Here is a 26011-nt window from a genome sequence, read left to right as displayed (position 1 = left end):
AAACCCAGGCCAAACATGCATAAAAACACCTTTTACAATCTATTGCATTTTTTTTTAACTGAAAGTAAAATCTTTCAAATGCGATTATCTAATCATTTAATAAGATTATCATGTGTAAAAGTGTTATTTTATCAATTTTCAAGGTCTGTTTTGTTTGTCCTAATGGCTCAGTTAAACAGCCCAATAAGACTATTAAGTACCTCATTTTAATTATAGTAATGTTTAATTAAAACATCCACAAATGTATAAAACTGATCAGAGATCAGGTAAAACCCACAGACACTTGACACATTGGTTCTCAGTGACTCTTCATGAAATGTCGAAGTGTTTCGAAACCGTTATGACGTAATGAAGTCTCGTTTACTGAAATCACGTGACTCTGCCAGTTTGCAAGCTCCGAATCATTAGGCTTGTTCGACTTGAACCGGCGCTGCACAGACCGATCGGTTGATGACATCAAAGTACCGCGAGAGCGATTAGAGAGCAGACGGCTCCTTATGCTTTTGAATCGCTCTCGCGGTACTTTGATGTCATCAACCGATCGGTCTGCGCAGCGCCGGTTCAAGTCGAACAAGCCTAGTGATTTGGAACAAAAGATTTGTCACAAAAGAGACTGTTCATGTGTTTTGAAGGTGGCTTGGCTTTAAAGACGCTGTGAAGGGAGGGTGGGATCTCCTGCTTTCAAAGCTAACTCGCTATTGCCTTGCTCTCTAAAATTGCCTAACCTATTTTTAAGGGAATTGAACATACTAAAAATGAATTTGTGACAAAACAATATATATTTTTTAACAAAATAATAAATTGAACAAGCAGCAAAAATTCTTATTTTCAGTGAATTATTTGCTGTTTTCAATCCAGCCTGGACTCTTTAATGAACCAAGAGAGCACACGTCAGACTCTCATCATAAACTTGCGCTGGTTCCCAATTACCGCTCGCATTAATTTCAGAGCACTGATGTTTGCCTAGAACAACCAATGGATCTGCACCTCTATACCTAAACATCAGACCTACAGTACGTGCCATCCAGAAGCTTGTGTTATCAAGTGAACAGCGTCTTGTGGTGCCATCATCCCAAAGAGGCACAAAATCACTTTCACGACCTTTGACTGTTCCCTGACTAACTCAACAGACCTGCTGAGTCTTAAGCCATTTACAAGAAACTGCTGAAGATGCATTGTTTCGGCAACACTTATCTATTTATTATTTATCAAAATAAAATACATTTGATGCACTGACTAGTTGTTTTATTTTACTGTAAAGCAGGTTTATCTAGAGAGGAAGTCAGAGGTTCATAACAGCAGGACAGGAAGAAGCCCTTCTCCTACAGACTAAACACACATCAAACAAGTGGCCACATTCAAGATGTTTGTCCATCCTGCAGATCAAACCACGTTTCTATAGAAACCAGACCACAGGTTTCAGTTTGACTCAGATGTTGCATAGCTAGAGTCAAACCTCAATAATACTGGCAATGTGAGATAGCAGACAGTTTTACCTTTCTGTTTTGATTTTCCATAAAAACAACAATTGATAAATGGATAACTTTATTGAACGATAAAACCATTTAGATTATTATTATTATTATTATTTTACCAATGTAATTCCAGGAGATTCACACAATGGTCTATGAATTAAATGCATAACATCATACAACATTGCCAATGTAAAAAAATAAAAAATAAATAAAAATCATTATTAAAACAGTTAAAGTGTTAAGATCCAAAAGATTATTTTGATGAAACTATAGGCTATACAGTATGACGTGTTCAGACTGTGTGAACTATAGGAGGGTTAAACTCTGTCGTGGGAGGATTCCCAACAGCGTGTTATCCGTAACTGTCTTATCTCACAGTGAGTTTTCACTGAACAACTGAAGAAAATGTTCTACGTGATTGTTTGGTTCTGTTTGTGCTGGTGGAGACTGACAGGTAGGTTATAAAAGCATTTTTATGGCTTAATATTTCAGAACAGTGTAACAAACTACTCTTTATTATTGTACTTAGTTACAAACTATAAAATTTACCTCTGAATTGAGATATTATTGTGTGATCTGCTTTGCAGTCAGGCCTCTGTTCGACAAATCATTTTAAAGTGGTGAATTACAGGCCTGGAAAAGTCATGGAAAAGTTAAAATGTTAAAAGTCAGGGAAAGTGTCTCGGGCTTAGAAAGTGAGCTTTTTGTGCTTTTAAAAGTAATTTTAATGATTTTTCTTGGACATGCACAAATCATCATCTCTAAAAAGATTTTTAAAAATTCTGCAGTATCCATGAACAAAGACAAAATAAATTTGAGGTTTGCTACTTCGGGGTTTACTAACCAACAGAAGCCTAATCTGTTCCTCCATGTTCTTCAGGTGTGTTTGCTGCCGAAACAAATGAAATACAGTCAGTGTCAGAGATGGAGGGAGATTCTGTCACTCTAAACACTGATATTACTGAAATACGTGAAGATGAAGATATACTGTGGAAATATAGAGTTGAAAAGTCTCTCATAGCTAAAATCAGCAAAGAGAACCGAATCTCCACCACATATGATGATGTTCCTGATGGGAGATTCAGAGACAGACTGAAGCTGGATCATCAAACTGGATCTCTGACCATCACAAACATCAGAACTGAACATACAGGAGTTTATAGACTAGAGATTAGGGGAGCGGAACTGAGATCAAAAGCATTCGGTGTTTCTGTCTGTGGTGAGTAGAGATCATTCTTGTCCTTCACATGTTTACAAGTTAAAGCATTTATGGCATCGTGTTGATTACCATAAAAAATCATTCAGACACATACCTCATTTGGAGGTTACGGGGAGGCACTTATAATGAACATGAATGAGGGCAGTATCTTAAGGATACTTCAGAAGCACTTCAGCATGTTTACAGTCATTTTATGGTTTGTGCCATTGTTGTCATGGCAAACAAGTTGTAAACATTGGATATAACTTTGAATAGAAAAGGTTTAGTGATTTTTCACAAAAAAAAAATCATGTTAACATGCTTATTGGTCACATCTAGTAGCTGTTGGCTACTATTGAATCAGTGAGTATTTAAAAAAAAAGTAAGAACTGCAAGGAAAAAGTCTGATTTGCGAGATAAAAAGTCAGAATTATCTTAAAAAAGAAATTTATTCCGTGGCGGAAACAAGCTTCCACACCATTCAGCGTTTCACTGTACAGATTTGTGCTTTGCTGGTGGATAAATGGAAATACATTTTTGTGGCAATTAGCATCACGTCAAAAATGCATCAGATTGAGAAACAATATTCCTTTAAATATTTATATACCGAAATGTTTAATTATTTCTTGAGAAATACTCACCGTACTGTATCCCCGTGTGACCGTCAACACACTACAATTAAAATAAGCTTGATGTTCAGATTTATCCATATTTCTGTTTATTCTCTTGTTTCCCAGCTACTCTGCCCACTCCTAACATAACCAGAGATAGTTCATCATCATCATCATTGTGTTCACTGGTGTGTTCATCAGTGTTGAATGTGTGTGATGCGACTCTCTCCTGGTACGCAGGAATGAGTGTATTGTCCAGCATCAGTGTGTGTGATATCAGCATCAGTCTCTCTCTACCTCTGGAGGTGGAATATCAGGATAAAAACACCTACAGCTGTGTGCTGAACAATCCCATCAGCAACCAGACCACACATCTGGACATCAACACACTCGGTCACACACGTGAAGGTATGTTGGTGTTAATCTTAACATAAGCTGATATATCAAGTGCTGATGATTTGATGCATGTGTGTGTAGCGTTGTGGTGTACGAGAAAGAGTCTCAAGGGAACTAACAAGGGTTTTACCACATTTCTAACAGAAATGACAATATAATACGATCGACTACGCCACCCCAGAAAACCAGGGAAATAGCCCTAAGGGCACACAGGTTCGTTTTGCGTGGATGGGTGGGAAGACATGAGTCGTATAGAATAGAAATGTTTATTTTTGTTTGTCAACAAAATATTAAATAGTTAGAAATTCAAAATCTAAAACTTGTCACAAGCATTATGGTTTATTTGTATAGGTTGTATAGTATTTACAGTCATTACGTTCCTGTGTATATTGCGTGAATGACGGGTGGTTGGGCAGATATTGTGTTTTGCGGTAGGTGGTATGCCATACGGAACCGTTGCCACTGAAACTGCATATTAACGCACCAGTGGGGCTCGACAGCCTTAGTCAAACGGGTTGGCGCGTATGGTTGGGTTGCGGAGAGATTGTGAGATTGTGGTTAGGTCTCAGCAGCAACTGTTGGTTTATTTGTATAGGTTGTATAGTATTTACAGTCATTACGTTCCTGTATATATTGCGTGAATGACGGGTGGTTGGGCAGATATTGTGTTTTGTGGTAGGTGGTATGCCATACGGAACCGTTGCCACTGAAACTGCATATTAACGCACCAGTGGGGCTCGACAGCCTTAGTCAAACGGGTTGGCGCGTATGGTTGGGTTGCGGAGAGATTGTGAGATTGTGGTTAGGTCTCAGCAGCAAGAGGGAAGTAGAGGTCAGTAAGCTGGGCTGAGTTGAGTGGGGGACGGAGGGGGGTGACTCTGGGACGCCAGAGTCACTGTCGAGCCCTCTTGAGGTGTCGTGGGCTAGTCGACGAAACACTGAGGACGGAAGGTGCCCACTTGAAGACCCTAGAGATGTTCCCTACTCCGCTCAATCCAGAGGGTTGTTATGGGGGACCGCACTGTGGTTGCAGCCGTTGTGTGTGCTGACGCGCAATACACTGTATTAACACAGACAGAAGATTCACGTCACCAGATGGAAAGAAGCGTAAATGGATGGAGAAGCATAGGTTACTGTAAAGCTACGTCTTAGTTGGTGATTATCTTGGCGAAAGCCGAGTACAAATCAGCATGAAGTTTTAACATCTACTCTCGTGTAATGGAAATCATGAAGATCTGGATACGTCCAGTGACTGCGGTGAATAGTGCTGCTGGCAACAAGGGAAAGACCTTGTGACAGCCTGGAGAGACAGCTGACAGGAGGAAAGAGACCCCAATGGGGCTGGTAAGGGTTAGCTACCCTTGTCGGCAGTATCCAGCTCTGTGTTTACAGGATGCTGGAGACACCCGCCCAAGGCTTCTGAAAAATTAAAGAGGAAAATACCCCTAGAGTCTGCGAGAGCAGGGGCGGAAGATGACTCAATGGTGGACAACATGGTTAACGACTTTGGAATGGAAACGGATATGGGTATAGAGAGTACTTCACAAAAGACTAGTTCAGGTTCTGCAGTTAGCAAAGCCATTGAACTCCAAGCTTGTGTCTGTGGCTGGAGCAAGGCGACAACGGTCAGGGGTTTGAAGATTCATCAAGGGAAAATGAAATGCTTGAGGGAGAAGGGACAAGGGCCTCGCATTGATCAGTACTTCTTACGAAGTCAGTCAAGTCAGTCGAATGAAATCCAGCGACAGGAAGCAAACCACAGTTCGCAGGATATCAGCACCCGTCATAGAGGAGAGGAGGGTTTGCACAGTTAGTGATGAACACATTGATTCTTGTGAACCCGGTCAGACTAACCAGCATAAGAGAGAAAAGAACCTCAACGGGCATAGGCCTGGAGTTAGATGGCCAAGAGCTTGTGAGAAAACTGCATGGGACACGGTAAACACAGATCTATGCTTTGCATTAGAAAGATTAACTGGTACAGTTGAAAAGAAGCTGGATAAATTTGGGGACATCATTTACGCATATGGAAGTGAGAGGTTTGGTGTGTAAAAAAGGAAGGAAAAAGTACAAACTACTCCTGGATTGTCTAGACGGCAGCAGAAAATTGAAGGGTTAGTTAGAGAAAGGAGACAGCTGAGGAAGCAATGGAAAAGAGCGGAACAAAGTCAGAAGGAGGGACTCAATCTCTTACAAAGGGCCATAAAAGATAAGCTTGCAACATTACGCAGAGCTGAGCGCCTACGGAAACGCTACAAAAAGAAGGAGCGTGCGAGGGCTAATTTCTATAAAGATCCATTCAAATTCGCAAAGAAGTTATTCACCAGTGAGAAGAATGGCACTTTAAAAGCATCTAGGGTTGAGCTAGAGAGATATTTGGAGGAAACACATACAGATGCAAAAAGGCATAAGCCTATGTCTATTCCGTCAGACATCCCACCTGTCAATCCACCAGAATACCAAATGGAGGTCTGTGCACCTAAGTGGAAAGAGATAGAGCAGGTTGTGAGAAAGGCAAGGGCTTCATCATCTCCAGGGCCTAATGGAGTTCCGTACAGAGTGTACAAGAGTGCTTCAGGAGTTCTACGAATTCTGTGGAAATTGATAAAAGTGGCTTGGGAAAAGCAGGTTGTACCTAGAGCATGGCGCAGAGCAGGGGGAGTCTTTATACCCAAAGAAAAAGATGCTACAAGCATCAGTCAGTTTCGCCCTATTTCACTATTAAACGTCGAAGGAAAGATTTTCTTCAGCATTATTGCTCAGAGATTGTCAACCTACCTATTAAAGAATGGCTTCATTGACACTTCAGTTCAAAAAGCGGGCATTCCAGGATTCTCAGGATGCTTAGAACACATCAGTGTTATCTGGCAACGAATTCAATCAGCTAAAAAGGAGAGGAAGGAGCTCCACGTGACATTCCTGGATTTGGCTAATGCATATGGTTCAGTGCCACATGAGCTTCTTTGGGCATCATTTGATTTTTTCAGGGTACCGATGTCGATAACAAATTTAGTGAAAGCCTATTTTGGAGATTTGCAATTTAGTTTCTCAACTCCAGAATTCAGCACTACATGGCAATGCTTAGAGGTTGGAATAATGGCAGGATGCACCATTTTTCCATGGCAATGGAAGTAATCATTAGGGCATCAAAATGGGTAGTAGGAGGAGAGCGCTTGGCTTCTGGGATGCGACTACCACCAATCAGAGCATACATGGATGACATGACAACCATGACTACAACGGTAGCCTGCACTAATCGGTTATTGGGGAAGTTAACAGATAATATTGAATGGGCACGAATGCAATTTAAGCCCTCTAAATCAAGGAGCATCTCCATAATTAAAGGCAAGGTAGTAGATAAAACATTCTTCATTAATGGTGAGGCAATACCAACAGTTTCTCAGAAGCCAGTGAAGAGTCTAGGGAGATGGTACGATGGGGATCTAAAGGACACAGTTCGAGTGGGAGAAGTTAGACGACAAGCAGTGGAAGGGTTGAAGAGCATAAACAGCTGTGCTCTACCAGGCAAACTGAAACTCTGGTGCTTTCAGTTTGGTCTACTGCCAAGGTTGCTGTGGCCACTGACTGTGTATGAGGTTTCTTTGACAACAGTGGATAAGCTGGAAGCGTTAATAAGTTCATACATCAGGAAATGGTTGGGAGTTCCACGCTGCCTCAGCAGAGTGGAACTTTATAGTAAAGGAGTATTGCAGCTGCCAGTCTCTGCTTTAACCGAGGAGTTTAAGTGTGCCAAGGTCAGACTGGAAATGACTTTAGCAGAGTCACGTGACAAATGCGTAAGGGAGACAGCCCCTGTGGTAAAAACTGGTAGAAAGTGGTCAGCAAAGAAATCTGTAGTAGAGGCAAAGGCTGACCTTCAAATTGGAGATATCGTGGGACAGGTACAGCATGGAAGAGGGGGTTTTGGGGTCAGTTTAGCTCCTCCTAAATGGCACAAGGCAGGCCCAGCCCAAAGGAGGAAGCTGGTAGTCAACGAGGTGCGAAAGCAGGAGGAGAGGATGAGATGTATAAAGGCCATTTCCCAGGCCAAGCAGGGAGAGTGGATGAGATGGGAGAGTGTGGAACAACGCAAAATGGGCTGGCAAGACCTTTGGTCAATGGAAGAGAGTAGGATCAGTTTCCTTATTAGGTCAACATATGATGTTCTCCCATCACCGCAGAACCTAAACCTCTGGGTAGGAGAGGATCCATCTTGTCCTTTGTGTTCATCACCTGCCACATTAAGGCACATTTTGACAGGATGTAAGGTGGCTCTTAGCCAGGGTCGGTTTACTTGGCGCCATGACCAAGTATTGCGATGTTTGGCTTTAGCATTGGAAGGCAAGCGTAGTATGACCAATAAATTGCCGCCTGTTCTAGCAAAACATTACACGCAGAAGACAATATTCCTCCGCCCAGGCGAGCAACCACCAAGAAAAGGTGCTAACACCAATTCTCGCCCAGGACAACTGGAAGCTGCTAGGGACTGGAAGATGCTGGTTGATCTTGATCAACGGCTTATTTTTCCACCTGAGATTGCCACCACTAACCTACGACCAGATATTGTTTTGTGGTCTGGATCAGCACGCATTGTTCAACTGATAGAGTTAACAGTGCCATGGGAGGATGCGGTAGATGAGGCATATGAGAGGAAGAAACTGCGTAATGCTCATCTGGCCACTGAAGCAGAACAGCGAGGATGGAGAGTCCAGGTTTATCCAGTGGAAGTGGGTTGTCGTGGTTTTGTGGCACACTCTACAACCCGGTTCCTCAGAGACGTCGGATTCAGTGGCCAAGAGTTGCGTCGTACAGTAAAGAACTTATCTGAAGCAGCAGAAAGGAGCAGCAACTGGCTGTGGTTGAGACGGAAAGATTCTAGCTGGTTGTGTACAGGCCGCCATGCTACGATTTCGTAGAATTCTTGAAAACTTGAAAGGTCTGTTGGTTTATTTGTATAGGTTGTATAGTATTTACAGTCATTACGTTCCTGTGTATATTGTGTGAATGACGGGTGGTTGGGCAGATATTTTGTTTTGCGGTATGTGGTATGCCATACGGAACCGTTGCCACTGAAACTGCATATTAACGCACCAGTGGGGCTCGACAGCCTTAGTCAAACGGGTTGGCGCGTATGGTTGGGTTGCGGAGAGATTGTGAGATTGTGGTTAGGTCTCAGCAGCAACTGTTGGTTTATTTGTATAGGTTGTATAGTATTTACAGTCATTACGTTCCTGTATATATTGCGTGAATGACGGGTGGTTGGGCAGATATTGTGTTTTGTGGTAGGTGGTATGCCATACGGAACCGTTGCCACTGAAACTGCATATTAACGCACCAGTGGGGCTCGACAGCCTTAGTCAAACGGGTTGGCGCGTATGGTTGGGTTGCGGTGAGATTGTGGTTAGGTCTCAGCAGCAACTGTTGGTTTATTTGTATAGGTTGTATAGTATTTACAGTCATTACGTTCCTGTGTATATTGCGTGAATGACGGGTGGTGGGGCAGATATTGTGTTTTGTGGTAGGTGGTATGCCATACGGAACCGTTGCCACTGAAACTGCATATTAACGCACCAGTGGGGCTCGACAGCCTTAGTCAAACGGGTTGGCGCGTATAGTTGGGTTGCGGAGAGATTGTGAGATTGTGGTTAGGTCTCAGCAGCAAGAGGGAAGTAGAGGTCAGTAAGCTGGGCTGAGTTGAGTGGGGGACGGAGGGGGGTGACTCTGGGACGCCAGAGTCACTGTCGAGCCCTCTTGAGGTGTCGTGGGCTAGTCGACGAAACACTGAGGACGGAAGGTGCCCACTTGAAGACCCTAGAGATGTTCCCTACTCCGCTCAATCCAGAGGGTTGTTATGGGGGACCGCACTGTGGTTGCAGCCGTTGTGTGTGCTGACGCGCAATACACTGTATTAACACCAGACAGAAGATTCACGTCACCAGATGGAAAGAAGCGTAAATGGATGGAGAAGCATAGGTTACTGTAAAGCTACGTCTTAGTTGGTGATTATCTTGGCGAAAGCCGAGTACAAATCAGCATGAAGTTTTAACATCTACTCTCGTGTAATGGAAATCATGAAGATCTGGATACGTCCAGTGACTGCGGTGAATAGTGCTGCTGGCAACAAGGGAAAGACCTTGTGACAGCCTGGAGAGACAGCTGACAGGAGGAAAGAGACCCCAATGGGGCTGGTAAGGGTTAGCTACCCTTGTCGGCAGTATCCAGCTCTGTGTTTATAGGATGCTGGAGACACCCGCCCAAGGCTTCTGAAAAATTAAAGAGGAAAATACCCCTAGAGTCTGCGAGAGCAGGGGCGGAAGATGACTCAATGGTGGACAACATGGTTAACGACTTTGGAATGGAAACGGATATGAGTATAGAGAGTACTTCACAAAAGACTAGTTCAGGTTCTGCAGTTAGCAAAGCCATTGAACTCCAAGCTTGTGTCTGTGGCTGGAGCAAGGCGACAACGGTCAGGGGTTTGAAGATTCATCAAGGGAAAATGAAATGCTTGAGGGAGAAGGGACAAGGGCCTCGCATTGATCAGTACTTCTTACGAAGTCAGTCAAGTCAGTCGAATGAAATCCAGCGACAGGAAGCAAACCACAGTTCGCAGGATATCAGCACCCCTGTCATAGAGGAGAGGAGGGTTTGCACAGTTAGTGATGAACACATTGATTCTTGTGAACCCGGTCAGACTAACCAGCATAAGAGAGAAAAGAACCTCAACGGGCATAGGCCTGGAGTTAGATGGCCAAGAGCTTGTGAGAAAACTGCATGGGACACGGTAAACACAGATCTATGCTTTGCATTAGAAAGGTTAACTGGTACAGTTGAAAAGAAGCTGGATAAAGTTGGGGACATCATTTACACATATGGAAGTGAGAGGTTTGGTGTGGAAAAAAGGAAGGAAAAAGTACAAACTACTCCTGGATTGTCTAGACGGCAGCAGAAAATTGAAGGGTTAGTTAGAGAAAGGAGACAGCTGAGGAAGCAATGGAAAAGAGCGGAACAAAGTCAGAAGGAGGGACTCAATCTCTTACAAAGGGCCATAAAAGATAAGCTTGCAACATTACGCAGAGCTGAGCGCCTACGGAAACGCTGCAAAAAGAAGGAGCGTGCGAGGGCTAATTTCTATAAAGATCCATTCAAATTCGCAAAGAAGTTATTCACCAGTGAGAAGAATGGCACTTTAAAAGCATCTAGGGTTGAGCTAGAGAGATATTTGGAGGAAACACATACAGATGCAAAAAGGCATAAGCCTATGTCTATTCCGTCAGACATCCCACCTGTCAATCCACCAGAATACCAAATGGAGGTCTGTGCACCTAAGTGGAAAGAGATAGAGCAGGTTGTGAGAAAGGCAAGGGCTTCATCATCTCCAGGGCCTAATGGAGTTCTGTACAGAGTGTACAAGAGTGCTTCAGGAGTTCTACGAATTCTGTGGAAATTGATAAAAGTGGCTTGGGAAAAGCAGGTTGTACCTAGAGCATGGCGCAGAGCAGGGGGAGTCTTTATACCCAAAGAAAAAGATGCTACAAGCATCAGTCAGTTTCGCCCTATTTCACTATTAAACGTCGAAGGAAAGATTTTCTTCAGCATTATTGCTCAGAGATTGTCAACCTACCTATTAAAGAATGGCTTCATTGACACTTCAGTTCAAAAAGCGGGCATTCCAGGATTCTCAGGATGCTTAGAACACATCAGTGTTATCTGGCAACGAATTCAATCAGCTAAAAAGGAGAGGAAGGAGCTCCATGTGACATTCCTGGATTTGGCTAATGCATATGGTTCAGTGCCACATGAGCTTCTTTGGGCATCATTTGATTTTTTCAGGGTACCGATGTCGATAACAAATTTAGTGAAAGCCTATTTTGGAGATTTGCAATTTAGTTTCTCAACTCCAGAATTCAGCACTACATCGCAATGCTTAGAGGTTGGAATAATGGCAGGATGCACCATTTCTCCACTGGCTTTTACCATGGCAATGGAAGTAATCATTAGGGCATCAAAATGGGTAGTAGGAGGAGAGCGCTTGGCTTCTGGGATGCGACTACCACCAATCAGAGCATACATGGATGACATGACAACCAAGACTACAACGGTAGCCTGCACTAATCGGTTATTGGGGAAGTTAACAGATAATATTGAATGGGCACGAATGCAATTTAAGCCCTCTAAATCAAGGAGCATCTCCATAATTAAAGGCAAGGTAGTAGATAAAACATTCTTCATTAATGGTGAGGCAATACCAACAGTTTCTCAGAAGCCAGTGAAGAGTCTAGGGAGATGGTACGATGGGGATCTAAAGGACACAGTTCGAGTGGGAGAAGTTAGACGACAAGCAGTGGAAGGGTTGAAGAGCATAAACAGCTGTGCTCTACCAGGCAAACTGAAACTCTGGTGCTTTCAGTTTGGTCTACTGCCAAGGTTGCTGTGGCCACTGACTGTGTATGAGGTTTCTTTGACAACAGTGGATAAGCTGGAAGCGTTAATAAGTTCATACATCAGGAAATGGTTGGGAGTTCCACGCTGCCTCAGCAGAGTGGGACTTTATAGTAAAGGAGTATTGCAGCTGCCAGTCTCTGCTTTAACCGAGGAGTTTAAGTGTGCCAAGGTCAGACTGGAAATGACTTTAGCAGAGTCACGTGACAAATGTGTAAGGGAGACAGCCCCAGTGGTAAAAACTGGTAGAAAGTGGTCAGCAAAGAAATCTGTAGTAGAGGCAAAGGCTGACCTTCAAATTGGGGATATCGTGGGACAGGTACAGCATGGAAGAGGGGGTTTTGGGCTCAGTTTAGCTCCTCCTAAATGGCATAAGGCAGGCCCAGCCCAAAGGAGGAAGCTGGTAGTCAACGAGGTGCGAAAGCAGGAGGAGAGGATGAGATGTATAAAGGCCATTTCCCAGGCCAAGCAGGGAGAGTGGATGAGATGGGAGAGTGTGGAACAACGCAAAATGGGCTGGCAAGACCTTTGGTCAATGGAAGAGAGTAGGATCAGTTTCCTTATTAGGTCAACATATGATGTTCTCCCATCACCGCAGAACCTAAACCTCTGGGTAGGAGAGGATCCATCTTGTCCTTTGTGTTCATCACCTGCCACATTAAGGCACATTTTGACAGGATGTAAGGTGGCTCTTAGCCAGGGTCGGCTTACTTGGCGCCATGACCAAGTATTGCGATGTTTGGCTTTAGCATTGGAAGGCAAGCGTAGTATGACCAATAAATTGCCGCCTGTTCTAGCAAAACATTACACGCAGAAGACAATATTCCTCCGCCCAGGCGAGCAACCACCAAGAAAAGGTGCTAACACCAATTCTCACCCAGGACAACTGGAAGCTGCTAGGGACTGGAAGATGCTGGTTGATCTTGATCAACGGCTTATTTTTCCACCTGAGATTGCCACCACTAACCTACGACCAGATATTGTTTTGTGGTCTGGATCAGCACGCATTGTTCAACTGATAGAGTTAACAGTGCCATGGGAGGATGCGGTAGATGAGGCATATGAGAGGAAGAAACTGCGGTATGCTCATCTGGCCACTGAAGCAGAACAGTGAGGATGGAGAGTCCAGGTTTATCCAGTGGAAGTGGGTTGTCGTGGTTTTGTGGCACACTCTACAACCCGGTTCCTCAGAGACGTCGGATTCAGTGGCCAAGAGTTGCGTCGTACAGTAAAGAACTTATCTGAAGCAGCAGAAAGGAGCAGCAACTGGCTGTGGTTGAGACGGAAAGATTCTAGCTGGCTGTGTACAGGCCGCCATGCTACGGTTTCGTAGAATTCTTGAAAACTTGAAAGGTCTGTTGGTTTATTTGTATAGGTTGTATAGTATTTACAGTCATTACGTTCCTGTGTATATTGCGTGAATGACGGGTGGTTGGGCAGATATTGTGTTTTGTGGTAGGTGGTATGCCATACGGAACCGTTGCCACTGAAACTGCATATTAACGCACCAGTGGGGCTCGACAGCCTTAGTCAAACGGGTTGGCGCGTATGGTTGGGTTGCGGAGAGATTATGAGATTGTGGTTAAATCTCAGCAGCAAGAGGGAAGTAGAGGTCAGTAAGCTGGGCTGAGTTGAGTGGGGGACGGAGGGGGGTGACTCTGGGACGCCAGAGTCACTGTCGAGCCCTCTTGAGGTGTCGTGGGCTAGTCGACGAAACACTGAGGACGGAAGGTGCCCACTTGAAGACCCTAGAGATGTTCCCTACTCCGCTCAATCCAGAGGGTTGTTATGGGGGACCGCACTGTGGTTGCAGCCGTTGTATGTGCTGACGCGCAATACACTGTATTAACACCAGACAGAAGATTAACGTCACCAGATGGAAAGAAGCGTAAATGGATGGAGAAGCATAGGTTACTGTAAAGCTACGTCTTAGTTGGTGATTATCTTGGCGAAAGCCGAGTCTCAGCATGAAGTTTTAACATCTACTCTCGTGTAATGGAAATCTTGAGTCTCTCTATCTTAGTCTGACTCCAGTTTGAACATAAAATGCTAAAAGTTTTAGAAATTTTCAGTGCATGTTTGTTTGAGTGCAAGCTGTTTTAGCTCCGCCCTCTGTGCCGGGAGTAGCAGCTCATTTGCATTTACAGGGACAGACACAAAAACGGGGCGTTTTTGCTCACCCTCAAAAAGTGACAATTTTAACATGCTATGAGTGGTCAATTTCCCTTCATGATTTATTTTCAGACATCATGAGAATAACGTTACACTTGGTATTTTAACGTGACATGTAACAAGAATACCTAAATTAAAAAATATATATAAAAAAAAACATTTCAATAGTTGACAGCATGTTATGTTGGATTTAAACATTGCGTGCATCATGACGAAATTATAATACATTACCATAACATGTTAATTATGCATGATTATGCAGTTACTATTAGTATCATTAGCATTTGCCACTTGACCTAGCCTATACTGTATGTCATTTTCTAGTGTATGCTCAAAAAGTGGGATGACAGGAAAGAGTATTGCACTTTTATATTGATTTGTTGTTTTGATCAAATTTATGCTATATATTCATCAGTAAATTGCAGTTCAAATGAAATATACATATTTATTTGCACTATCTAAAATCTCGCTTAGGATTCTGGGCCGGCCCTCTACAGGCTACTAAATGTCCTTACTGTTGACATAAGTAAATGTTTATCTTTGTATTTTCTTGTAACAAATATGTTGTAACCTGTAACCTGTAGCATTTTTTTATGTATTTACAAAATAAGAATTTATCGTTCTGTGTTCCCTTACACACATCTATGTATACTGTATCTACAAAAAACCCTGTAGATTCTGTCATAGTAATATGCAATTTGTTCATTTATTCCTAAAATACTTATAATATATAAAGTCTTTTATTGACAGCTTTTATAGTAAGCTGTTTATAAAGCTTTATCGATTAGTCTCTCATGACAACTTTCATATTAAGTTATTTATAAGACCTTTTATAAGAGGGTCTGTAATTAATAAGCTGATTAAAGCTTTATGGAAGCCTTTTATGGAGAGTCTCTGATTACAGTTTTTATATAACAAACTGTTTATTAAGACTCTATTTAATGTACTATATACAAGCATGAAAAGCAAAAATGTTTATTGGGTTTATAGAGAATACAGAGACATGATGTAACAAAAATGTTTATTGGGTTTATAGAAACTACACGGAGACATGATGTAACAAAAATGTTTATTGGGTTTATAGAAACTACACAGAAACATGTTTTGAGAAAAATGTTTTATTGGAAAAGGATGAAAGAAAACACAGTGAGCTGTATTTTGGAAAGTTATTTTATTGACTTGAAAAGAGCAAATAAATAAAATGTAACCTGTATTAAGAAACAAATACTAAGCATGCATATAGTAAGGAAAATGTCAGTATTACCTCAGTCTCATATTCCAGGCCAAAAGGAGAAGGAGACTGAGAAGGCTTTCTCGAAGAAAAAGAAGGAAGACGTACAGAACTTTTTATAGCAAACTTGTGAGAGGAGACAAGGGGTTGACCGTTGTTCAAGATCTACGATTGGATAGATTGTGCATATGATATTAAATATGTAATGTAGGGGTGTGATATGTAATATGCATTATAAAAGGTAGCCTACTGTATTTCACGTATGTATCAGACGCTGGAAGATGAGCCAGCCTCTCCATTGTTTGATGATCCAAGCCTGACACCTGCTGATGGAACTTGTGAACTGATTTTATTTTACTTTAACTTTGTATGTAAACTTTTGAATAACAAATATAATACATTTATTTGTAATTATTATAAAGAAGATTGCCTGCCACAAAGTCTCTGCTTTCTATAAAGAACTAAACCACGGAGGGGTCTTTCTTCTAGACTGTAGGTATGAACTTGAATACTTATTATCTAGGGTAGAATTTGACCAATACTTTACCTTACCTGAGAATATAAACAAAATAAGGTAGAAGGTGTTGAGGATCTATGCATAGGATATATTAGTAGAATCCTACACCATAAAACAATTCATATGTTGTATTATTCTGGAATAAATGTTTAATAATTCAACACTGAACACACCATCGAAGCAGATAATGTTGAAGAGTGTCAGTGATCAGGAATCAGACTGCAGAAGGTTTCAGTTTGACTCTGACGATGAACTTCTGTAAAACTGCTACTGTGAGATGGCAGACGAGTTTAACTATTTATTTTCGGAGGATTCACACCAGACTGAGTGTTTTAGCACAACGTTTCATCACACACTGAACAACTGACGAACATGTTTCACGTGTTTGCTTCGTTATGTTTGTGCTGGTGGAGTCTGACAGGTAAGTTATAAATATATTTTTTTGGTTTAGTTTAGTGAAAAAGCTGCTATTGTCGATGGCTATACCTGTACAAATGGATCATGAATATTGTAAGATCTGCTTATTTTTAATTGAGGTCTCTGTTGAAGACAATGACATTTTCAGCTCTAAAAATGTCATAAAAATAAAATGTTAAAAGTCATGGAAAGTAATGGAAAGCTCTAGTGAATGTAAATGTTTCAGTTTATGATCTGTATGGAGGCTTAGAGAGCTAAAACTTTGCTTTCAAATATCAGGCGATTTTTATCCTTTAAAAAAATACATGATTATAAATACAGCTACAAAACTCATTAGGCAAAATGTGCATGGACCCAGAGAGCATGAGAGACGGTGATACCAGTGGAGTTTGTGTTATACTCGTCTAAGTGTCTAGTGAAATATCCAGCACAAGTAAACTTTTTAAACTTGATTTTGCTGTACAGCAGATCAGTTTAAAACAAAAAAAGATCAAAGCGACACACACACACACACACACACACACACACACACACACACACACACACACACACACACACACACACACACACACACACACACACGTCTGTCATATCTCACGTTTCATATTGTGTTTCTGCTGCTGTTGTGAATGTTCTTCAGCTCACATGGAAAATAATAAAAGCTACAGCTGATTTCAGGATTTATAAACCAACAAAACCTCTTTATGTTCTCCAGGTGTGTTTGGCACCAAGACAAATGAAATACAGTCAATGTCAGTGATGGAGGGAGACTCTGTCACTTTATACACTGATGTTACTGAAATACATGAAGATGACGATATACTGTGGAAATATGGAGCTGAAAACTCTCTGATAGCTAAAATCAGCAAAGAGAAGCGAATCTTCTCCACATATGATGATGTTCCTGATGGGAGATTCAGAGACAGACTGAAACTGGACGATCAAACTGGATCTCTGACCATCACAAACACCAGAACTGAACATACTGGAGTTTATCAACTAGAGATAAAGGGAGTGAAAATAACATCAAAAACATTCAGTGTTTCTGTCTATGGTGAGTAGAGATCATTTGTCCTGTCTTTTATGCTTGTTTTACATCAACGTATTGAATCATTTTAAATATTGAGGACAAAAATATCAGGATAAAAACACCTACAGCTGTGTGCTGAACAATCCCATCAGCAACCAGACCACACATCTGGACATCAACACACTCTGTCACACATGTGCAGGTACCACAGCACTGATATTTGAAGTCAGAGCTGTTATTAGTGTTTATTGACTGATCTGATCTCAGTTTGATGTTTTTATTTCTCAGACTCTGTCCACTTTTGTGGTCCTACTGAAGCTGTGATCCGATTGGTCCTCTCTGCTCTGGTGGGCGTGGCTACTGTGATTGCTCTACTTTATGACATCAGATCCAGAAGAGCTAAACAAGATCAAGCACATATTCACACACTGGGACAGTAAATGATGATGTCATTTCTCATTCTATCTTAAACATTTCTTCAAACTATTTCAATCATATATTAATCTTTATTTATTTTAATGGTTTATATGTTAATCTGGTGTTATTGATGTTTATTCATTGGCATCTTTATCAATAATATGTTCCCACATTGAGGTTCAAGAGTCTCACCATCTTACATTTCATTATGTTATTTTTCAGTAACTTTGCTTTCCATTTATTACTTAAAGCTCACTTTAAGCACTCCGATACCACAGCACATGTTTCATTTCATCATTTTTCTCCAGTATGATTGGTGCTTCTCATGTATAATTCTCTGTTACTAGGGAAAAGCAAGTTAGGATTCCTTGATACCTCAGCTTGTTGTTAAGGTGAGGTTATAGAGGTTAGATATAACAAAACTAGGCAGCTGTCTAGTTCCGTTTCCACTTTTGTTATATTCAGACACACTAATTCTGGCCCAAGTGTTGCAGACTTAGTATTCAAAAGCATATAAATGTTAATCCTGCAATAAAGAGAAATGTTAGTTATGAATCAAATTCCTGAACAATTGCAACAGGAAATAGGAACCTGTCAGGTGTGGGGTAGAGGAGGTGAGGCGAGGACGTAGATGAAGTGCAGAGAAATAAGGGCTTTTAATGATGATAAAAAACACAACAGACAACAAAAACTACCCCGAGGGGGGAAACAAGACAGACTTGACCTTGACATTGGCCTTGACCTTGAGCACACAGTGTACAGATGACGAAACAGCACAGGACTGCAAACACAAGGAGAGTAAATAGGGAGAGCAAACAAAGCAGGAAAAGAGGGAGGACAGGTGGGGCAAATTAATCAATAATCAGGTAACAAGATGGGCGGGACTAGACAATCAACAGGAGAGCACATGGCACATGGAAACATACATGACAAGCCATGTGCTCACACCAAACATGACTAAAAACACAAGCACATGTCCAGTAAAACAAATCACAAGCCACGTGCTCACACAAAATTAGACATGAACACGCAGCCAATGAGAACACTCATAAGCCACGTGTTCACACAAAACATGACAACAAAGCACACAGCCAGTGAAAACACAAGCTGCCGCTACACAACACAAGACAAAACATGACATGAAAGCACATGAAACAAGGCACACAGACAAGACAAAACAGGAGTGTCAGGGCTCTGTCATAAAACCATGAAATAGACTAGACAGAAGTGACAGAACCCTGACAGGAACCCACCTGTGATGGCGGCGACACAAACACATTCACTTACAAACCTACAGTACATGTGTCTCATGGATGTCTAACTTTAATGCACACCATACAACCTACATCCTAATTCATATCCTGATCCCATATTTGTTCATTATTTAAGTTCTATAGAGCGAGAGCGCATCTACTGGCTGTAAATATATATTTCATACTACAGTTGTGTTTTTTTAATTTTGTGTTGCTTTATTATTTTCATTAAATGTATTATTCATTGCTATTCTTTATTTTATTGTAGAAGCCACCCACATGTAAACACACATCTAGATGTGTGACCTGTGGATTCTCTTGAATAAATCAATGCTTGGGAAAGAATCTGCTGTGGAACTCACTCTTTGTTCTGATAAACCTTCTGATCGAGGTTGAGGACTAGCTTATACACACAAGTGCATCTACACACATCCATCTTTAACACCAGTTGATGTTCTCTAGTCTGTGCCAATTTCAGTAGTCCATTTCTAAGAGGGAACTGCTATTGATTTGTATGTGGGTATTAATAATTTAGATATTTATGACAGTCATTTATTTGGTTTTTAAAGTGAAAGGGTTTAATAAAGAGAGGAATGAGCGTTTTTTAAGTTCCTTGAACCAACAGATTTTGTTATTATTTTTCTGAACTGTATGTATTGAAAGTATGCCATGTTATATGTTATATTTTAACTGGATTTGGTCAAAGGTCTTAAGCAGGCCAATTATTCAATAACATTTTGTAAAAATAATAAAAAAAGAACAGTAAATGACACAAAGGAGTACAGTAAACGATTTGATTAATATTTAATAATGGACAACAGGTGAATTCCTAACTAAAAACTAAAAAAGTTTCTGTATGCTATGATATTGGTAAATACATTTAAATTAAAACAACATTTTATACATCACGATAATACCAAAAGATATGATACAAAAAGTAAAAACAGGCGTAATCTGTTAGAGAATGAACTCAAACCAAAAGTGAGAGGTATTATGAACTCTAACATCAATTCCACTAGATACAGTATTTGATCATCGTTTTTTGGGGACATTTTCATACACAGCCTCCATCTTTAATTTCTGAAAGGAAACAAAGACACGATCAGGAACTTGCAGATGCGACAGAACTATTTATATGAAATAATTTACTTCAGTAATATAGATATTAAACTAATACAGAATAGATGCTAACATAGAGCAGCAAGAGGAAGTGACATCAAACGCCCCTTTTATCTTTTAAGCTCTGAAAGATTTTCATGATAGCCATGCTGTCATCTGACCTGATAATGATTGTCTTTCACACAAAAGCAACAGCAACGATTGTTGTAGCACGTCTACAAAGCAACCGATGGCTGCATTTCAGCTCAGAATAATAATAAACCACAGAGCAGCTGCAACTCGAGGACACACTTCAGCACAGCTAACATGAGTTAACACTGCTTTCTTACTTTCTACTTGCTAGTAGGACTACTGTCCTACTTTATTTCAGGACAATCAAATGATATAAACAAGACAGAGTCAGAAAGCAGTGCGGCTGCTTGCGCCCCAATCTTATGAGCAGAAGTGGCACACTGCAAAGAGGAAGCAAGACCTCAGCAAGACCACACTTCGAGGCTTTAGAAGAAACGTATTAAATGTCAAACAAGATTGGGGTTGGTAAATGATGCACGAAATTATATTTCTCATTAGTTCCATTCTAGCATTTCGGCTTGGAGGTGCTGGAGTCATTACACTTCCTTGTCAGACTTGTGCTGGTTTTAGCAAACGTTTCTGATAGGCACAGTTTTTTTTTCGGAATTGCTCTTTCTGTCACCTGTTTCATATCAGGCTGGGTGCAGTGCTGTCTATATTATGCACACAGTAGAATAGTGTTCCCCCTGTGGGTGCTTGCTATAATCGACATGCTTGGTGAATGGGGTTGCATTAGGCAAATGCTTTTGTCCCACACTACCATTAACAGTCCTCTCCAATTATCCAGATTGAAGGGTTAATTAATCTCTTTACTATAGTCTGTCCAGTGGCGGTTCTAGGATTTTTCTGTAACAGAGGCCATTAAGGGGCCACATGTTACATTCAGGGGCCAAATACAGGGTACATTCAAGCACACAAAATAATTTATTCAGTACGGTGCAAATACATTTCGGCAGTCATTCCTTTTTCAAATGCTCTAATAAAAAATGATGAGCCAGTAAAGTTCTTAATGATTTTTTTCATTTATTTATACTGTGCATAAATGACACAATGCACTTCTTTCTGAATTCCACCTTTTAAGTTTCCTAATCATGTCGTCCCTTATAAACAGTAAATTATTGTTAATTGTTTGGGGGTGGAATTGCATGATCGTTGTGAAGAATTCTCCGGTTGCTCTTCTCGTGAACGATTGATGGGTGGGAATCTCTAAGCACCTCACGATTCGATTACGGTTCAGAGGGTAACGATTATCGATTATTAACAATTTTTTTTTTTTTTTTTTTTACTACTTGGTACTTTGAAAGCAAGTGTTTATGATGACCCATAATTAACTTACTTCCAATACTAACTATAATAATTTTTATTAATAAAACAAATGGAAGTGATTTGGCAAGTCAACTGTAAGGTTACATTTGCCAGCATATGCCCCAACATTGCAAAGAACCAAAAGGAAAATAAATGTGTGCCTGTTCTAGCAGCGTACTTGTAGTACATTAATACAAACTTCAGCATATTCTGAATCTCTAGCATAATAGACTTCTAACCAACATCCTCTTTTTATTTCCAATGAGCAATCTAATCCTTCAGACAAAAATAAACATTTTGCTGTAGCAAATTCACAAACAGTTTTCGTTCAAAAATATAGAATTATGTACCAGCAGATCTCATACAAACATAATGCTTGTGGACTTAGCTGCTATTAGTAACATACAAAGCCGCTCTTATACACAACTAAATAATAAAGAGTTATGACTTGAAATGTTTGCTGTATACCACAATCAAAAACAGCTTATACAAAAAAAGTGAATGAACATCTGCAGAGAGCGCATGCACCTTTTTGTGAATGGCATTGCACATATTGCAGGGCAGTATTAACACATCGGTTTACAGCATATTGATGTGAAAACTAAACAATACAGAAAGCAGCTCTCATTAAAAAAATACTAAACAGGTAACAATGAAATTGTCAATTTTTCGTACGTTATAGCTTTTAACGAAGAGGGTGCCGTTCGAATTTGGCGCTCAGTCATCATGCGTCTATGAGCGCGACTCTTTTATGTGCACGCCACAGACTGTCCGCGCACTGCACGTCCGGTTTAGAGATCCGCCTTTTGCATTCCGTCAATATTACGTTATTAGGAAAAAAATATGTATATTTTTTAGAAAATCGATCTTTAACATTTGTGAATCGATTCAGAATCGTCCACGTCCGCATCGCGATGCATCTAAGAATCGACTTTCCCCCAACTACTAGAAATGGGGGCCAATCAGGGGCCAATCAGATTTCAGCAGGGGCCAGGGCCCCTGTGGCCCCGCCTCTAGAAACGCCCCTGAGTCTGTCATGATGTCAGTTTGTTTTGATTCCTGTTCTTGTCTGTGTTTAGTAAATCTGGTAATTAGGTCAGCTCTATGTTGCGATGAGATTATTGTTGTTTTAATTTTGAATAAAGCTGCTGCACTTAGATCCTGTTTCATCTCTGGTGCAACTACTGTGTAACATAGTCAGAGGTGAATAAATAACAATGAACATAGCATCCCATTCTTATATACCATCCTCCCCAACCACTTATTGGGGTTTCAAATAGGGTTTAAGCTCACCTCTGATTCCCAATGGGTATTGAGCCTGGTGATTGAAAGTTTCGGGATATGTGAAAGTAAAAAAATGATATGTCCCATATTCTCGTTTTTCTCCCTCCCTTTATAAATCTATTCTGGAGGGACGTTGCTCCCCTTTGGGTGGTGCCATTTCTGGAGGTTGTTGCCTGCCCTTCTCACTAACTAACTAGCCTCTCAGGCCAGAAATTGTTCTGCCTGGGACACTTTGCTTTTGACTCTGAATAATTCTGTAAAGTAATTTGATCTTATGCAACCTATTGATCAGGCATGTCCTCAGCATGATGTAGTGGTTATTGTGTTCCCCATAGCGTCAACACCAAGATGCAGCAAAGAAGTTCCACTCCGAAAGGTATCGTCTTATTTGCATCTTGACGTTCATGACATGTAACTTGGGCACCCTTTTATGTGCATGAGCTCTTCAAGTGTGACGTCATGGATTGCCATCTGCCAATGGATTTGTGTGTGTTTACACATCCTAAGTCACCGGTCACTTCGAGGGCATTTACAATCGCGTCAGTCAACACCAAGACGGCCAACACCAAGTCTCATTCTCCTTATTAGGGACACTGGTTGATAAATCATTGCTTTTGATACATTTTTATTACTAATTATTTTTTTAGGTCCGCAAAATTAAAATAGCCCCTTAAAAAGTGAAAAACAATTCACAGCCACCCTCGTCTGTTCACTGACCATCTGATGCTGCACACAAAGCTTTGATAAGACTAAATGAATGAAACTTCTTGCAACAATGTCATAAATGGATTTACCGTTGTTGGTGTTGTTTGTTTACTCAATGCTGAATCAATTCTGTCTTCGTCCTGGTTCTGAACTGCATTAACAATAATCACAGATATGTTAAATATGCGTGTCTTAAAAAAACATAATTATTTGTACAAATTAATTGCTTGCTCTCCTTACCTGTTTTTCTACATTTCTTGCAGATGCAGCAAATCACGACTACAGCAACAATCATCAGAGATCCAGCAGCAGCAGCAGAGATCAACGCTGTGTACAATAAAGGTAGGCTTTTATCTGTAATAGACCAAATGGAATTGAATGTGTCTGATGTATGACAAAATCAGAGAGAAACTCAGTAAATAAACACTAATATCAGTTCTGTCGTACCTTCACATGTCTGACAGAGTTGACTGATGTTGAGATGTGTGGTCTGGTTGCTGATGGGATTGTTCAGCACACAGCTGTAGGTGTTTTTATCCTGATATTCCACCTCCAGAGGTAGAGAGAGACTGATGCTGAGATCACACACACTGATGCTGGACAATACACTGATTCCTGCGTACCAGGAGAGAGTCGCATCACTCACATTCAAAACTGAACACAGCAATGTACAATTTGATGACGATGATGATGATAATGATGATGATGAACAATCTCTGGTAATGATAGGAGTGACGGGATGAGCTGGAAAACATGAGAGAATAAACAGAAATAAAATGAGTAAACATTTCAATATGCAAACAGTTGAAGGAACATTCAGAGTTCAGTATGAGTTAAGCTCAATCAGCAGCATTTGTGGCGCATGATATTGATGACTTCAAAAATATGTATTTCCACTTGTCCAGCAGAAAAGCAAATATCTGGGTTATAGACTGAGACTTTTAAAATGAAAGTAAAAGGAGTCAATCTGCGCACGTTAAAATACTCACATCACAAAACACCAAAAGGATTGTCGACTAAGCTTAACTTGTACTAAACCCCAAATATCCCTTTAATAATACTTGAACATTTTAACAAGAATCTTTACTCACCGTATACAGAAACACTAAATGTTTTTGATCTCAGTTTTGCTCCACTCATCTGTACTACATAGAGCCCAGTATGTTCAGTTGTGATGTTTGTGATGGTCAGAGATCCAGTTTGATTGTCCAGCTTCAGTCTGTCTCTGAATCTCCCATCAGGAACATCATCATAAGTGGTAAAGAGTTCAGCAGTTTTACTGATTTCAGCAATCAGAGATTTTTCAGCTCCAAATTTCCACAGTATATCATCGTCTTCATGTATTGTATCATTAGTGTTTAAAGTAACAGAATCTCCCTCCATCACTGACACGGAATCACCAAACACACCTGGAGAACATGATGTTAATGGTCAAGTTGGTTTACTAAGCATGAAATCAGCTGTTGTCAGTAACTTTTAAATGTGAACTGAAGAACAGGATCAGAGACGCAAAAGAGAATTACAGTAAAACTACAAGTTTAATTCTACTTGACACTTTCAATAGTTTCATATTTTTATATTCGGCGCATTATAACAAACTCACATAGACCTGAATCCAAAGTAGATCTCACGACAAATACTATAAACTATTATAAACTGTAGCATTAGCATTATTACTGAGAAATGGACATAAATTAGGCTATTAAAATGTATTTGTAACTTACTAATCAAACGGCAGCAGCACAAACAGAACAAAACAAGCAGGTGAAACATTTTCTTCAATTGTTCAGTGAAACGGCTGACCTGAAAAGACTATTTGCTGATAACCATCATCTGGTATGTGTATACTCTCACGGTTTGACTTTTGTAGTTCACACACTCTGAATGTGTGTTAAGAATCTATAAATCATATAACTGTTCTTCTGACATTTGTTAAGACTTTAACTGTTCTTTATATTGGAAAACAACCTTTAGCAAATGGAAAATATTCATATAATTTAATACTGATAGTTTCTGAAAGGTAGTTTCTGACATAAAAGTAGAAATGTATAAATTTGTGTAAATATTGATTATTCAACATAAGTTTCATGATACAATAAATCTTATGGATTTTAAAATGGTTTTATAATATAGACCATCCACCATCTCACATGGTTTCCAGTCATACTAAAGTGTGCCATGATCAACTCAGTTTGCCACGAGTAGCTCAACTGAAACCTGCAGTGGTTGTTCTCAGGAAATCTGGTGAGATATCTTTGACAATGATCTTGTGCATCACAGGGGCCATTTTTTTCTGTGTTTAGTTTGTATGTTAAAGTTTTCTTCTCGTGCTGCAGTTTTAAACCTCACAGTCTGACTTCTATCCTA

The 26011-nt window shown here is 40.5% G+C and overlaps 2 protein-coding genes across 2 annotated transcripts in view; one reads left to right on the top strand and one right to left on the bottom strand.

The window, feature by feature from the left end:
* LOC143735210 (uncharacterized) overlaps nucleotides 1-26011 on the top strand; it is an 81178-nt gene that overhangs the window by 43658 nt on the left and 11509 nt on the right. The gene's annotated exons all lie outside the window — the stretch shown is intronic.
* Nucleotides 18427-25931, bottom strand: LOC143736307 (uncharacterized). The gene is made up of 7 exons (XM_077227051.1): nucleotides 25862-25931; nucleotides 24736-25053; nucleotides 24092-24388; nucleotides 23885-23998; nucleotides 23734-23795; nucleotides 18631-18687; nucleotides 18427-18432 (listed from the first exon to the last, which is right to left on the bottom strand). The coding sequence occupies exons 1-7, from the start codon at nucleotides 25929-25931 to the stop codon at nucleotides 18427-18429; spliced, it is 924 nt and encodes a 307-aa protein (XP_077083166.1).

The sequence above is a fragment of the Siphateles boraxobius genome, unplaced genomic scaffold (assembly GCF_051911475.1).
Source record: "Siphateles boraxobius isolate OS27281-9 unplaced genomic scaffold, OSU_SipBor_1 13, whole genome shotgun sequence".
Lineage (NCBI taxonomy): Eukaryota > Metazoa > Chordata > Actinopteri > Cypriniformes > Leuciscidae > Siphateles > Siphateles boraxobius.
The sequence above is the reverse complement of the archived record's forward strand: the minus strand, read 5'-3'. Positions and strand labels throughout refer to the sequence as shown.